This window comes from Bos taurus, chromosome 2, assembly GCF_002263795.3.
Source record: "Bos taurus isolate L1 Dominette 01449 registration number 42190680 breed Hereford chromosome 2, ARS-UCD2.0, whole genome shotgun sequence".
NCBI lineage: Eukaryota > Metazoa > Chordata > Mammalia > Artiodactyla > Bovidae > Bos > Bos taurus.
The window spans coordinates 135,639,541-135,654,405 of record NC_037329.1 but is presented as its reverse complement, the minus strand read 5'-3'; the positions used below and the strand labels follow the sequence as shown (position 1 = coordinate 135,654,405).

General features: G+C 58.4%; 1 protein-coding gene across 3 annotated transcripts in view; it reads left to right on the top strand.

Annotated features, from left to right (window-relative positions):
* CROCC (ciliary rootlet coiled-coil, rootletin) overlaps positions 1–14,865 on the top strand; it is a 44,962-nt gene that overhangs the window by 7,692 nt on the left and 22,405 nt on the right. For all 3 annotated transcript variants that reach the window (XM_005203371.4, XM_059880248.1, XM_002685798.6), the window contains 13 exons: positions 2,823–3,047; positions 3,723–3,819; positions 4,465–4,548; positions 4,952–5,182; positions 5,929–6,128; positions 7,497–7,679; positions 8,748–8,892; positions 9,490–9,636; positions 9,939–10,169; positions 10,867–11,060; positions 11,249–11,376; positions 12,312–12,481; positions 14,340–14,519. In XM_005203371.4, coding sequence (XP_005203428.1) covers positions 2,823–3,047; positions 3,723–3,819; positions 4,465–4,548; positions 4,952–5,182; positions 5,929–6,128; positions 7,497–7,679; positions 8,748–8,892; positions 9,490–9,636; positions 9,939–10,169; positions 10,867–11,060; positions 11,249–11,376; positions 12,312–12,481; positions 14,340–14,519 — 2,215 coding nt within the window. The remainder of the gene's footprint in view (positions 1–2,822; positions 3,048–3,722; positions 3,820–4,464; positions 4,549–4,951; positions 5,183–5,928; positions 6,129–7,496; positions 7,680–8,747; positions 8,893–9,489; positions 9,637–9,938; positions 10,170–10,866; positions 11,061–11,248; positions 11,377–12,311; positions 12,482–14,339; positions 14,520–14,865) is intronic.

Genomic DNA, 14,865 nt, shown 5'->3' with positions numbered 1-14,865 from the left:
CCTGCTGTGTGCCGGCCTTGGGAGACGCAGAGGCACCTAGTAATAATTAACTCTTAGCAGATCAGGGCAGTCATTTCGTATTTGCTTAATGTATTTACTAAACTGACTGTGACTAAATAGTCATATTTTACTAAACTTATTTTTTTTAGTAAAAACTTTTTTTGTAGTTTTAATAATTTTTAGTAAAATTTTTTTTTAGTTTAGAAACATATTTTACTAAACTAAAAACAATTTTAGTGTTTACTAAATTTACTGTTTCCTAGTCACTACTAGTACCCTGGAGGAGGCCATGGCAACCCACTCCAGTATTCTTGCCTGGAGAATCCCCAAGGACAGAGGAGCCTGGCAGGCTGCAGTCCGTGGGGTCGCAAGAGTCAGACACGACGGAGTGACTGAGCACAGCACAGTCATTACTAGCAACTAGTAAACATCTACTGGATATTTGCTTCTAGCTAGGCTGCTTGTACCTTTTATTTCATTTCATATCCCCAGTGTTCCTCTGAGATAGGAACCGTAATAGTCCTCACTTTTCAGGGGAGGACATTGAAGCTCAGAGAGTTAGAGTGACTTTCCAAAGATCACAGAGCAGTAGGAAAGAGGCTGAGTCAGGATTTATCGCCCCTGTTTTTAATCCACTAGACTATTCAGTGTCTACTGCCAAGGACCTTGCAACCTCTAGGGAATTGCCTGGCAGTCCAGTGGTTAGGGCTCTGTGTTTTCACTGCTGAGGGTCCAGGTTCAATCCCTGGTCAGGGAACTAAGATCCCGCAAGCTGTGTGCGGCCAAAAATTTTTTAAATAAGAACAAAGGACCTTGCAGTCTCTAGACTGAGGAAATGAGTGGTCAGTGGCATGAAAGTGGAACAGAAAGGATGCCCCAGATGCTCAGAAGGATGGAAGGGGTTGTGAAAGTAAAAGTCGCTCAGTCGTGTCTGACTCTTTGCCTCCCCATGGACTGTACAGTCCATGGAATTCTCCAGGCCAGAATACTGGAGTGGGAAGCCTTTCCCTTCTCCAGGGGATCTTCCCAACCCAGGGATTGAACCCAGGTCTCCCGCATTGCAGGTGGATTCTTTACCAGCTGAGCCACCAGGGAAGCCCAAGAATACTGGAGTGTGTAGCCTATCCCTTCTCCAGGGAATCTTCCTTACCCCAGGAATCAAACTGGGGTCTCCTGCATTGCAGGTGGATTCTTTACCAACTGAGCTATGAGGGAAGCCCCCAAGGGAAGGGGTTGGGAGGCCGGAAAAATGCTTCATAGGGGAGATGGAATTTGCACTGACCCCAAAGGATAGGTAGGGTTTTAACTGGCAGAGCTGAGGGCCCTCCAGGGAGAGGGAACAGCAGGAGCAAAGGCTTGGAGGTGGGAGAAAGTGGTACCCAGTGGGGCTGAAGCAAAAGGCAAGTGAGCGGGAGGTCAGGTTGGAAAAGAGCCTCACAGGTCCCTTGCCACAGGGGACTTGGTGTCTGCCCCCGCCCACCTCCGCCACACACAGCTTGTGGGATCTTAGTTCCCCGACCAGGGATCAAGCCTGTGCCCCTGCACTGGAAGCATGGAGTCCTAGGAACTGGAGCGCCGGGGAAGTCCCTTCCCACTTGCTCTTTGAGCAAGGGAGGCTGTGGGGAGAGCCCAGAGGCAGGCAGGCCAGTCTGTCTCCTTTTGTGCCTAAAGCATAAGTAACGACCTTTTGGTGAGATGTCTCATATTCACTCAGAATCCAGATTTCCAATTGACTCATCAGTATCACAGATGGTTTTGCTTTGGTTTTTGCATTTAAAATTGTTTGAATCAGGATCCACAGATGTTCACAAGGTGTGATTCATTGATTTGTCTTTTAAGTCGAATATTTTATTTGTTCCAGAAACTGGGACAGTTGTCCTCAGAGATGCCCACAGTCTGGATTCTGTGGTGTGCCTTAACAACTTTGTCCTCTGTACTTCTTGTAAATTGGATGTTGGATATAAGGCTTCATCAGATTGAGGTTCGGGTGGTTGTGTTTTGACACAGCTTCTTCATGGTGCTGTGTACCCTGCCGTCAGGAGCCTCTCTTTCTGTGTGTTGGCAGCCCTTGACACTCCATGCCAAGGTCCAGACATTCATCAGAGATTGCAGAATCGTGACGGTCTCACTCTGTCACTGCATCATGTATTAGCTGGAATTTTTCTACAAGAAGACACTTCCTCCTCTTACCATCTGATACCCAGTGGTACAGTTCATTCAGGAAAGGGAAGAATTTAACCTATTTGATATATTTAAAATATGTATTATTTTAAATTAGCATTTAACATTTTAGCATCTTGCTTTTGAATAATTCACCTAAGCACAAGATTCAAATTTTACAAGGTTTACTGTGAAGCGTCCCTCCCACCTTTGACCCAGACACTCAGGCACGTTTAATAGAAGCAAATACAGCAGACTGTACATGTTCCCCCTCCCCTGGCCTCTTCCACTGCTCTTTTAAAAAACAATATTTATTTCTTTTTGGCTGCGCGGGCTTTTCTCTGGCTGCAGCAGGCGGGGCCCGCTCCCTTGTTTTGGCACATGGGCTTCTCGTGTTCTGGTTCTGTTCTGGTTGCAGAGCACGGGCGCTTGGGTGCTCAGGCTTCAGTAGGTGCAGCTCGTGGGCTCAGTAGTTGTGGCTCCCAGGCTTAGTTCTTCCACGGCATGTGGGATCTTCCCGGATCAGGGATCGAACCCGTGTCTCCTGCATTGGAAGTGGATTCTTTACCACTGAGCCACCAGGGAAGCCCCCATTGTCATTATAATGTACACCTGGAAGCCTAACCCCCAATCCAACCCCTGTTCTGTGTCCTCTCCACCAGGGACCTGCTGCAGCTGGGAGGGGAGCTGGCCCGCACCTCGAGAGCCGTCCAGGAGGCGGGCCTGGGGCTGAGCGCGGGCCTGCGGCTGGCTGAGAGCCGGGCCGAGGCAGCCCTGGAGAAGCAGGCCCTGCTGGAGGAGCAGCTGCGGAGCAAGGAGCTGCAGGAGCAGGAGCTGGCCCGGCTGCAGCTGCAGAGCAACCTGGACAAGGCCAACCTCAGTGCCAGGTGGGTTCTCGGAGGCGCCGCTTGAGGCAGGCCTCGCTGGAGTGCACGGCCGGGGGTCTGGGCCGGAGGGGTGTCTGTTCACCAGCCTTTCCCCTGCGGGCGCTTGGCCATCTCCCCAGGCCCCTGCATTTGGCAGAGGGGAAGACAGAGGTTCAGAGGGCTCTTGCCCTAGGTTGAATTTCATGTTTGCAGTCCAGCCTCTGCTCCCAGTGGTAAAGAACCCCTCTGCCAGTGTAGGAGATGTAAGAGAGGCAGGTTCAATCGCTGGGCAGGAAGATCCCCTGACCAGGAAAATCCCTCCTCCTCCTGGAGGAGGGCATGGCGACCCACTCCAATCTTCTTGCCTAGAGAATCCCATGGACAGAGGAGCCTGGCAGGTTACAGTCCATGGGGTCACAAAGAGTCAGACACAACTGAGTGGCTTGGCACGCAGCAGCACTCTGCTCCTGAGATCTAGGCAGGTCCCAGAGTGCTTCCCCATGAGATAAAGTGCCTGGTACCTCATTCGCACTCAGAGATGAGAAGTCTGCAGCCCAGAGAGGAGACAGACTTGCTCCAGGTCACACAGCAGGAGAGGCAAAGCCTAGCATCCCTGCCTCAGGTTTGGGGAAGCTGGGGGTTTGAGGAGAAGCTGGGTGGGCCTCCCATTCACCTGTGTAACTCTCCCAACTCCAGAGTGACCGAGCTGGCCCTGACAGTGGAGCGCCTTCAGGACCAGAATCTGGAGAAAGACCAGCTCAACAAAGTCCTCAGCGAGAAGCTTGAGGCCCTGGTGAGACGCGGGGTGGGACGGGAGGGACCGGACATAGGCTGAGGGTTGGGATGCTTGGGCAGCCCACTCAGAATCAGCATCACCCCTCGTTAACTGAGCACCTAATGTGTGCCAGCTTTAATGTGAGCACCTAGTATGTGCCAGCCGTAATGGTTAGCACACTCACTTCCTTTATCGCATTTCATCCTCTTAGCCATTCTGTAGCATGATCCCCATTACACAGATGAGGAAGCTGAGGCCCAAGAGAAAATACTTGGCCAGAGTCTGAGAGCCATGATGCTGGTGCGTCAGGACTGGAACTCATGCCTGTGCCCTGCTGGCCCAGGGCTCTTTCTGTTGGAACTCAGCTGCCTCCCCACCAGAGGGACACCCCTCATGGGTACTGCCTGGGTTGGTCATCCTGTGTGAGGTCTGGCCTGGATTCCACGTCCAGTTCTCTTCCAATAAGCTGTGTGCCCTGGGTCACACACTGTACCTCTTGGGGGCCTGGTCTGTTCAGTGAGGGCACTGGTGCCGCTGTGGGGTCTCCGAAGCCGCTGGCCTCTGGGCATGGCCTTCGAGGCGCCCTGGTAGGGAGACCGTGGAGTCTCTGACTAGGGCAGAGACCCTGACCACTCTTTCTTTGTCTTCCCAACACCACTCCAGGAATCCCTGCGGCTCCAGGAGCAGGCAGCCCTAGAGACAGAGGAAGGAGAGGGGCTGCAGCAGACCCTGAGGGGCATGGCACAGGTTGGAGCCAGGCCAGCACTGGCGGGGGCCTGGGCAGGGCCAGGGCAGGCGGGCCTGGACCACTGCGTCCCCTAGTGGCCTTGAGCTGAGCTGCAAGCGGTTGAGGGCCCTGGCGCCCTCCCTGCTGTTTAATGCCCCTTCTATTAATAAGTAGCTCAGCTCAAACTCTGCCCCGAGAGGAGGCACTGCCTGTTCCCTGCCCGTCTGAGAAAGGCTCTATGGTGTCTTCCCAGTAAATGGACGGCGTCCTGGTGGGCTGAGGGCTATCAAGAAGCCTTCTTTTGGGAGGGGCCTACGGTGTACTGCGGGGGCTGTGGTGAAGCTGGAGGCCAGGACTCCGGTGGCCACGTTGCGCACCACTAACCGCGCAGCTCCCCTCCCCCTCTCTCTTACCCGCCCCCAGGCCGTCCTGTCGGACACGGACAGCGGCGTCCAGTTAAGTGGCTCCGAGCGCACAGCGGACGCCTCAGACGGCAGCCTGCGGGGGCTCTCGGGGGCCCGGACCCCGTCCCCATCGAGGCGGCCCTCGCCCGGCCGCGGCCGCTCCCCGCGCCGAGGCCCGTCCCCTGCCTGCTCGGACTCCACTCTGGCCCTCATCCACTCAGCTCTGCACAAGCGCCAGCTACAGGTCCAGGTGGGACGGGGCTTGAGCACCCTGTGCTGGGGCTCCAGCCTGGGGGCGGGCCTGGGGCCTCCGTGAGTGGAGCCTGAGCACCCTAGGGAGGGAACCCTAGGGAGAGCCAGAGCCCCGGGAGAAGGCAGAGAGTCGGGACCCGAGGTGGCCGAGCGCTCCTCGTCTGGAGTGGGAGGGGCTTGAGCTCCTGGGGGCGGAGCTAGAGTCCTAGTATGGGAGGAGCTTTAGCCGCTGGAGGCGGAGCCTGAGGTGGAGCTAGAGTCCTGGTGTGGGAAGGGCTTGAGCCGCTGGGGGCGGAGCCTGGGCGGAGCTAGAGTCCTGGTGTGGGAGGGGCTTGAGCTACTGGGGCGGATCCTGGGCGGAGCTAGAGTCCTAATATGGGAGGAGCTTGAGCCACTGTGGGCGGAGCCTGGGGTGGAGCTAGAGTCCTGGTGCAGAGGGGGAGACGAGGCACCCACATAGACCAAGACAGAGAGCCTTGGGTGGGGCCGTCAGACGCAGGGTGCGGAAAGGAGTGTGCTTGGTGTTTTGGAGACTTGGGTAGGAACTGCCTGGGGTCCCAGGAGCTGGAGGTTCAGAACCCTAGCAGAGGTGTCAGAAGGGTGGGAGGGCACCGTGTAGGGGAGTGGAAACCGAGTCGCTCCACTTTGCCGCCCAGAGATGGTCACAGGTCTGGGTCCCAGCGCAGGCTGGTGTACATCCTGCCGAGAGCAGGGGCTTCCCTGGACTTAGTGATTCTGCCACAGGACATGCGGGGGCGCTATGAGGCCAGCCAGGACTTGCTGGGCACCCTGCGGAAGCAGCTTAGTGACAGTGAGGGTGAGCGCCGTGCCCTGGAGGAGCAGCTGCAGCGTCTGCGGGACGAGGCCGACGGGGCCGCCCAGGCCCAGGAGGACGCGCAGCGGGAAGCCCAGCGCCTGCGCAGCGCTGTCGACCTCCTGAACAGGTGCCGGAGGCCAGAGGTGGGGCTCCCAGCCCCAGGGATGAATCGGCCTGCGCGTGCTCGATTTGCACTAATATGGTCGTAACTGGCCACGTGTGTCTATTCAAATATAAGTCAACGTTTACAAAAGTAAAAATTCAGCCCCGCAGTTGCATTAGCCTCATTTCAAGTGCACCTATGACTATGAAACATTTCCATCAGCCCCGAGAGTCGTATTGGCAGTGTTATTCTAGACTCTGTTTCTTGGGGATTTCAGAGACAAGAAAGTATCCATTCTTGGCTGCCTGATGTTTTTGATTTTTTGTTCTTATTGTTTTTTTTTTTTTTTTTCTTTTTAAACGTAACTACATAATAAAAAGGTTGAAAATGGAGGGACATAAAAAGGTGAAATCTCTTCACAGCCCTCCCTCCCCCACCCCTCCTGACCCTGTTAATGCCCTGGCTTTGCTTCCCATCGTGTTTCCTGACAGTTTGCAAACGTCCCCTGTACACCTCTTGTGTGCCAGGCTCATTGCCAAGTCCTTCGCATGTATAGTCTCAGTCAGTTTTCCTGTCAAACCCATGCAGTTCACCGCTGTTACTGTTGAGGTTGAGAGACTTGCCCAAGGTCACAGCAATGTCGCTGGGGTAGGAGATGGGATTCTGGTCCATCTGATAGCAAAACCAGTGCTTCCCATGCCTTCAAAGGAGGAGTGCTTTTTTGTAGTTGTATTCTTAGTGAATGCCTCATTTTGCATTCTGCTGTGTTTCTTAATGTCACGCTGTTATGCTTTCCTCTGCCTACTGCCAGCCTTCGTTCCTAGTGTATTTACAGGTTGCCATTTTGAGCGAAGGGGAGTTGGCATTGGAGGATATGACAGCTGTCAGCCCTAAACCAGAAACTCCAGGCTTGGAAGGAGGCTCTTCCCTCCCTTGCCCTAGCTACCACGTGCTGCTGGCCTGGTCAGCAGACCTTGGGATCTGGACACTCCTGCTCTGTTGGGCCTCCCAGAATTGAAGGGCACGGGCTGTGATAAGGGGGCGTTTCCCGGCGAGGTGGGCCAGCAGAGCTGGCGGCAACGGTGCCCACATGTCTCAGGAACCTGGCCTGGCCTCTTCACCCAATGGCAAGGCTTCCACCCATTTCTCTGGGCCTCCAGGTGGGCTGAATGAGGAAGAAGGACATCTGGATTCTCTTTGCTGGAAAGAGTCGGCTCCAGGGAGATGTGGAGGAGACGAGTGGGCCACGTGCAGGGGGAGGAAGGCTTCCTGGAGGCACAGGCCTCAGAAGACGGCAGTCTGTGGTTCCTGGCTAGGACAGTAACGTGGCCATCCTCCCCGGTGGAAGGGGCCCTGGCAGCCCCTTCAGCGCCCCCTCCTCTCGTCCTGCAGGGAGAAGGACAACCTGGCCCACAGCCTGCAGGTGGCCAAGCAGCAGGTCGAGGAGCTGCGGCAGGAGCAGGAGAAGCTGCAGGCGGCCCAGGAGGAGCTGCGGCGCCAGCAGGAGCAGCTGGAGGAAGAGCGGGAGGACGCGGCTCAGGACCGCACACGGGCGCGCCGGGAGCTCGAGCGCAGGCGGGTGGCTTCTGGCACTCTGCCGGGGCCACTCAGCTGGCTCTGGGGCCCTGGCTGTCCCTGGGGGCTTGGGAAGCACTGACTGTGCTTGGGGCCTCCTACTGTCTCAGGGAGTCCTCACCGCACCCCCTGCTGCAGGGTCTTCTAGCCAGACCTACAGGAAACTGGGGCTTGGGCAGATGGAGTCATTTCCCAGAGATCAGAGAGCTGGTAGGAGGTAGAGTGTGGATGATAACAGCTAATATAACAGGAGTTACTTTGTTGTTCGGTGGCCAAGGTGTGTCCGACTCTGTGACCCCATGGACGTGTGGCAGCATGGAAGCATGGTAGGCTTCCCTGTAGTTGTTATATATAATATATAATAACTTCCCTGTAATTACATACATAGCATTTATACGAAAGCGAGCAAAGTTGCTCAGTCATATCCGACTCTTTGCAACCCACGGACTGTAGGCTACCACACTCCTCCGTCCATGGGATTTTCCAGGCAAGACTACTGGAGTGGGTTGCCATTTCCTTCTCCAGGAGATCTTCCTGACCCAGCAATCGAACCCAGGTCTCCCACATGGCAGGCAGACGCTTACCGTCTGAGCCACCAGGGAAGATAACGTATATAATATTAAATAATAGTTACATGTAACTTCATATTATAACACAAAGCTATATATAACATTCAGTTCACTTCAGTCGCTCAGTCGTGTCTGACTCTTTGTGACCCCATGAACCTTCAGAGTTAACCTCTTAACCCCTGTGCTGTTCATTTATTTCTCTGAGGCATAAGTAACAGTGATGTTCAGCACGTGGTGGCAGTGGACATTATCCTTGTTTCTGAAGGCCCTTGGGGGGTATGTCAGGTTACAATAAGGACACACGTCCTTTTAACAACTTCACAAGGTGGGTGTTACCCACTTTGCAGATGTGAAAACTGAGGTTCAGAGTCACCATGGGCTTGGCTGCCCCTGCGGGTGAGGCTCCTGCCTTGTGCCTGGCCCCTCACTGCTCCAGCATGTCTGGCTGTGGGAGACTCAGGGGAGTGACCTGGAGCACCCCCTGCCCTCTGTCCCACAGCCACAGACAACTGGAGCAGCTGGAAGGGAAGCGCTCAGGGCTGGCGAAGGAGCTGGTGGAGGTGCGGGAGGCGCTGAGTGGTGCCACGCTGCAGCGGGACATGCTGCAGGCCGAGAAGGCTGAGGTGGCCGAGGCGCTGGCCAAGGTGGGTCCCCGTTTGCCACCCTGCCACAAGCCCACCTCTGCCCTGGCCCCAGGCCTCCTCCCTCTGGCCACAGACTGACCCCTTCCTCCTGGACTCAGGCTGACCTCTGATCACAGCCGTAAGTGAACTGCCCTCCAGGCCTGGTCATACCTCTGCTTTTCCAGATGCTTCTGGGGCAGGGCCTGTGACTCAAGTCGTCCAGCCCCATCTCTGGGCACGGGTCCTGGGGTCTGTGAGGGCTGGGGGCACAGTTCTTGGTTGGTGCCTGTCCCACTCCCTGTGGTCTAGGCCCTGAGCAGGCCCACCCGCGACCCCGCTCTGGTACCCTCTGACCTCGGGCCGTGCCCCGTGGCAGGAGCCAGCCTTGTCAGCCCTTGTCCAGCTCTGTGTGGACAGCAGGCCATCTGCAGGGATTCTTTCTTTTTCCTGTTGCGTCTCCCTTCTCATGTCCCCCACCCTGTCTGAGGGCCTTGTCTCCCCATACCTCTCTCTACGCCCATCTCTCTACCCCTCTCATCCTTCCGCATCTCCGGGTCCCTTGCATCTCTTCCCTGCTTTCTCCGCCTGACTGTCTGGCCGCTGGTCCCGACCCTGCAGGCGGAGGCCGGCCGCGTGGCACTCGAGCTCTCCACGGCCAAGCTGAGGGCGGAGGAGGCCTCTTTGCGGGACTCCTTGTCCAAGCTGAGTGCCCTGAATGAGGGTCTGGCGCAGGACAAGCTGGCTCTGAACCACCTCGTCGCCCAGGTACGTGGTGGGCCTGTGGACCCTCCTGCCTTACCCCCGCCCCGCGTCCCCAGCCCCAGCCCACCCCTCCCTGGATACCTCCGTCCCTCTGTCTCGGACTCCGTCTGTCTTCTTCCTCGTGGTCTGATGGAAAAGAAGCTCCGCGGTCCCTGTGTCTCCTCCCCAATGGCCTGATGGCCTCCGGCCCCGCACTTGGCCCTCAGGAACCTCCCCTGTCCTCCTGCCCGGTGTGGGTGACGGGTGGCCCCTTTCTGGAACGGGGGCTGGGCTTGCCCCTGCTCTCAGCCCCGCCTGACCCGCAGCTGGAGGAGGAGAAGGTGGCCTTGCTGGGCCGGCAGCAGCAGGTGGAGCAGGCGGCTGCCGCGTCTCGGGAGGAGCAGGAGCGGCTGCAGCAGGAGCGGCTGGAGCAGGAGGTGGAGCGGCAGGGCCTGGAGGGCTCCCTGCGGGCGGCGGAGCGGGGCCGGGAGGCGCTGGAGCGCCAGCTCCCCGAGCTGCACCGCGAGCGCTGCCGGCTGCAGGAGCAGCTCACCCAGGTGGGTGAGGGGGCAGCTCTGGAGGGCTTCTAGACGCCAGAAGTCACAGGCTCTGGAGCCTGATTCCCCGCTGAAATCCAGCCCCGCCTCTGCAAGCTGGGACCTGGAGCAAGCTCCCCAAGGCCCCCATGTCCTGGTGGCCCCATCTGCAACATAGGGATGGTAGTTCTTATTCCCAGAGGGTTGTTCTGAAGAGTGCGCCGTGTAAACACTTGGAGAAATGAGTCACCACTTTGCAAAGATACGATAATCGGTAGAGAAGTTCACAACTGAAATCAGATGTGCTGGGAAACCATAGCTGGAAGGGACCTTAGGGTGCTTGTCCCGGAGGGCCTGGCTTCCTGGGAGGGGTTGCTAGCGAGCAGCCCATGTGGCGCGGGAGCCGGGCTCCAGGCCCCTCCCTGTGGCCTGCAGGGCAGCTCTCCTGTGGTTTGTGCTATATACCCGCCTTCCCTGGATGTGCTGGGGGAACAGCAAGGGTTCGGTTACTACCCAGACTGAGCGAGGACCCTGTGCACTGCAGGCCCAGAGAAGGCTGCGATTTGTCAGGGTATACACAGCACATCAGGGTAGACCTGGGCTTGAGCCTGGTCTCCTGCCTGCCAGGCCAGGGCTGGGTCAGGCCCGGGGCTGGGATGCTTCAGGATAAGCAGGGGAGACCCCAGGGGTGGCCCTCATGGCACCTGGTGGGGGCCAGCTCTCCCGGCAGCTGAGTGAGCGGGAGCAGCAGCTGGAGCAGGCCCGACAGGAGACGCAGCGGCAGACGGAGGCACTGGAGCGGGCAACTCGGGAGAAGGAGGCGCTGGCCAAGGAGAGGGCTGGCCTGGCAGTGCAGCTGGCGGCTGCCGAGCGTGAAGGCCGGGCCCTGTCAGAGGAGGCTGCACGCCTGCGGTAAGGCCTTGGGCTCTGCCTGGCCCCCCTCGGGGGGATTGGCCAGGGTTGCCCGGTGACTAGCCCCACCCACGCATTGGACCTGGCTGGGCAGGTAGGGTGGCACCTGGCCCTGCCTGGCCACACCCCGGAATCCGCTGGGGCCTGAGGGGCTGGGTCCCATGCCTCAGATATGGCCTGTGCTGCAGATCGGAGAAGGAAGCCCTGGAGAGCAGCCTGTTTGAGGTGCAGAGGCAGCTGGCGCAGCTTGAGTCCCGGCGGGAACAGCTAGAGGCAGACGGGCGGGCCTTGCTGCTGGCCAAGGAGGCCCTGACCGGTAGGCAGGCCTGGGGCAAGGGGCGGGGAACACCGGTCTCCACCCAGACCGTACCCCGTGGAGTCTTGGGCTCTCCCTGAAGTTGGGATCCTTGGCTCTGCCTGACCCAGCTCCCAGCCCCTCCTCTTTGTGGGCTGCGGGCTCCTCATCTGACAGAGATGAGGAGCCCTGCTTCCTGAGGCTGCATCAGGATGAGGTGAGGGAAGCGTGGCCTTGGCCTGATGCCTGCTGTTTATCGTCATCAGGACCCTTAGAGAGCCCTGAACTCTCTGTGGAGCCGCCATCAGCTGCTTTTATGATGGCTTTCACTGCCCGCAGTCTCTGAACTCGGGGTTTTCTCTCGCTCCGCATTTACTGAGCACCTCAAGAAGGGGAATGCCGACAGTGCCTGGTGGCCTCCAGCCCCCAGGATGGTTTCTAGATTTGGCCCACAGTGGGGCACACCCTCGTCGCGGCCATCTTCATTAGTGCTGACAGTCCCCCAAGCATACTATTGCAGTCAGTCACTAAAGGTGACGTCTTGCGGAAAGCTGTGCGGCCTTGGGAGGTCCCATGTCTCCCCTGAGCCTCCCTGTCCTCATCTGGGGAGTGGGGGTAAGCCGCCTAGGCGTGATGTGAAGCTGTGACGTGCCCGCCAGGTCCCTGGCGAGTAAGCGCTCAGTGACGGGGGTTGCCGTATGTTTGTGTCCTCCCCGTTTTGGGGCCCCTTCTTCAGCATTTCGATGGCGTTCCAGGTGGGTAGGGCCACTGGGCCATGCAGCCGATGGGGAAACTGGCCCAGAGAGGGCAAGGAGGCTCTCCAAGGGAACTCAGCCTTGATACCAGAGGGACCCTTTCCCTCTGGGACTCTGCCCCTGTGGCTCCTCTGGCCCGTGTCTGCTGGCCCACTGGGGAGTTCCCCCCAAACCTGACTCCATCCCATCTCTCCTGTACAGGGGAGCTGGCGGGCCTGCGACAGCAGATGGCAGCTGCAGAGGAGAAGGCTGCTCTGGACAAGGAGCTGACGGCCCAGAAGCTGCTTCAGACTGAGCGGGAGGCCCTTTCCTCTCTGCGGGAGCAGCGGGCAGCCCACGAGGAGGATCTGCAGCGACTCCAGCGAGAGAAGGTTCGGGCTGCTGGCTTGGGGCAGACTGGGGAGGGCTGCGTGGGGGGTGGCTCTGAACCACTGGCTTTAGCTCCTCTGTGACCTCAGGCAAGTCAGCCTTCTCACTCTGCCCCAGTCTCCAAATCTGTGAAATGGAACTTCATCTGTGTTTCAGAGGTCCTATGGGCAGCTGGGAGGATCCATCAGGGGCCCCTTCTTATCAACCATGCAGATTCCCAGGCCCCAGTCTGTTTCAGCCCTGGTGATCCGAGGCAGGAGGTCCACAGACATGTTTGGAAAATGTTGATGTAATGTATAGCAGGAAAGCACTTTAATTTGTGAAGAAGTGCTATTTGCATATGAAAGTAAATTCTGGAGACCAGATCACATAGAAAAGTGAGGGGCCGGGTCACTGAAAGAACAGAGCAGTGGTGTCTGAGCACACCGGCTCTGGAGCTGTGTAGCCCGGCTCAGACCTGACCTTGGCCGCCTGCTGGTTTCGCTACCAAAGGCCTCTGTGCCTTCACTTCCTCGTCGTAACCGTGGGGGACGGTGATAGTTTGAGGCTGGCCAGAAAGCTTGTTCGGCATGGAATGGCAGACCTGAATGAACTTTTTGGCCAGCCCAACCATACGAACGGCTTCCCACAGAGCAGGCGCTTTCTGGATGCTGGTGGTGGTTACTGCACTGAAACACTCCCTGGGCTGGCCTCTGGGCAGGGCCCTGCCTCACCTGTCTTGGACTGGGCTGCTTCTGACAGAGGGTTCGGACTGTGGCCCCCTCCACCAGGGGCCCACGCACCCCGTCTTCTTGGATTTGGATGGATGGAGCCCCCCTCCCCCAGCAGGGGTGGCACCGCGTTTTATGCAGGGAGTCCTCACAGCTGTTAGGACGTGTGCGGGGCCAGGCGCCCCCCTCAGGCCCCGGGTGGGCTCTGCCTGTGCTGCCTGTGGGTCTCACCCACCTAGTCCTGGGGGCCAGACTCTGTGCCCACCCTCCCTCTCCCTGCAACCCCAGACTCGGCCTCTTAATGTCAGCAGATCTGTGGCTCCCAGACCCAGGCCTCCTCAGTCCTCACTGCCAACCCAGCACACTCTGCCCAGACCCCTGGTCCCAGGCCTTCTTCCACGCTCTGCGTGTGTGCGTGTTAAGTCGCTCAGTCGTGTCCCGACTCTTTGCGACCCCATGGACTGTAGCCCACCAGGCTCCTCTGTCCGTGGGATTCTCCAGGCAAGAAGACCAGGGTGGGTTGCCATGCCCTCCTCCAGAGGATCTTCCTGACCCAGAGATCGAACCCGAGTCTCTTATGTCTCCTGCACTGGCACGTTGGTTCTTGACTACTAGCAGCACCAGGGAAGCCCACAGCAACCCACTGTTCTAAACTTCAGATTGCCCCTCATCACCCTTGCCTGAGGCCTCTCCTGTCCCTAGGAATCAGATCACTCCTCCCGAACGCCCACTGGTCTGGCGTGGTCTGGCTTGACTGCTCCGTGTGGCTCTGGCCCTGGCCTTCACCCTGTCCACCTTGTAATTCGAGCTCCAGGGACCGTAAACATCACGGTTTCCCTGTTCGTCTTCCTCCTTCCTCCAAGCTGCCTCTGGGGCTGTACTCTGGCCCAGGGTCCTTTTTCTTTTTTCTCTACCTGACTGACTGCTGCTTGTTTCCTCCAGGAAACATTTTCTGCTCCCGCTCCACTCAGCCCCCATCCTCTCAGCCCACTTAGCTGCTGCTCCTTGGGGCTTGCACAGCCCCGGCATGTCCCCGTCATAACCCTTCCTCTCACCTACCCCACCTGCCCCGAGGCCCGGCCGCCCCGAGGGTGGAGAGCAGCTGCCTGCCCAGCCACGTGGGTCACGCACACCTCTGCCTGGCCCTCAGGAGGCGGCGTGGCGGGAGCTGGGCGCAGAGCGGGCCCGCCTGCAGGGTCAGCTCCAGCGGGAGCGGGAGGAGCTGCTGGCCCGGCTGGAGGCCGAGAAGGAAGAGCTGAGTGAGGAGATGGCCGCCTTGCAGCAGGAGCGTGACGAGGGCCTGCTCCTGGCCGAGACTGAGAAGCAGCAGGTGCGTGGGCTCCGGCGGCCGCCTGAGGGGCCAGGCCCTGCTCGCCACCCAGGCTTGCAGCCAGGAGTCCTTTCCGGGCCTTAGTTTCCTCACCTCACAGTGGGAACTCAAGGGGCATTTGTGAGGCGTCACCAAGATCCCCATGTCCAGCGGGTGGGCCTGGCACACGGCGGGAGCGTAATGCATAACCACCACAATCCTGACACCATGAGTGTTGTTCCCGAAAAGCTAACCCCCTCCGCTCACCCTTCCTCCACCCCGGGCCCGGTGTGGCATCCCCGTGACTGCCTACGAGCTGTCCCCACGGAGCCCACGTGCAGCAGCTGACCCTCCTCAGAAAGAACTA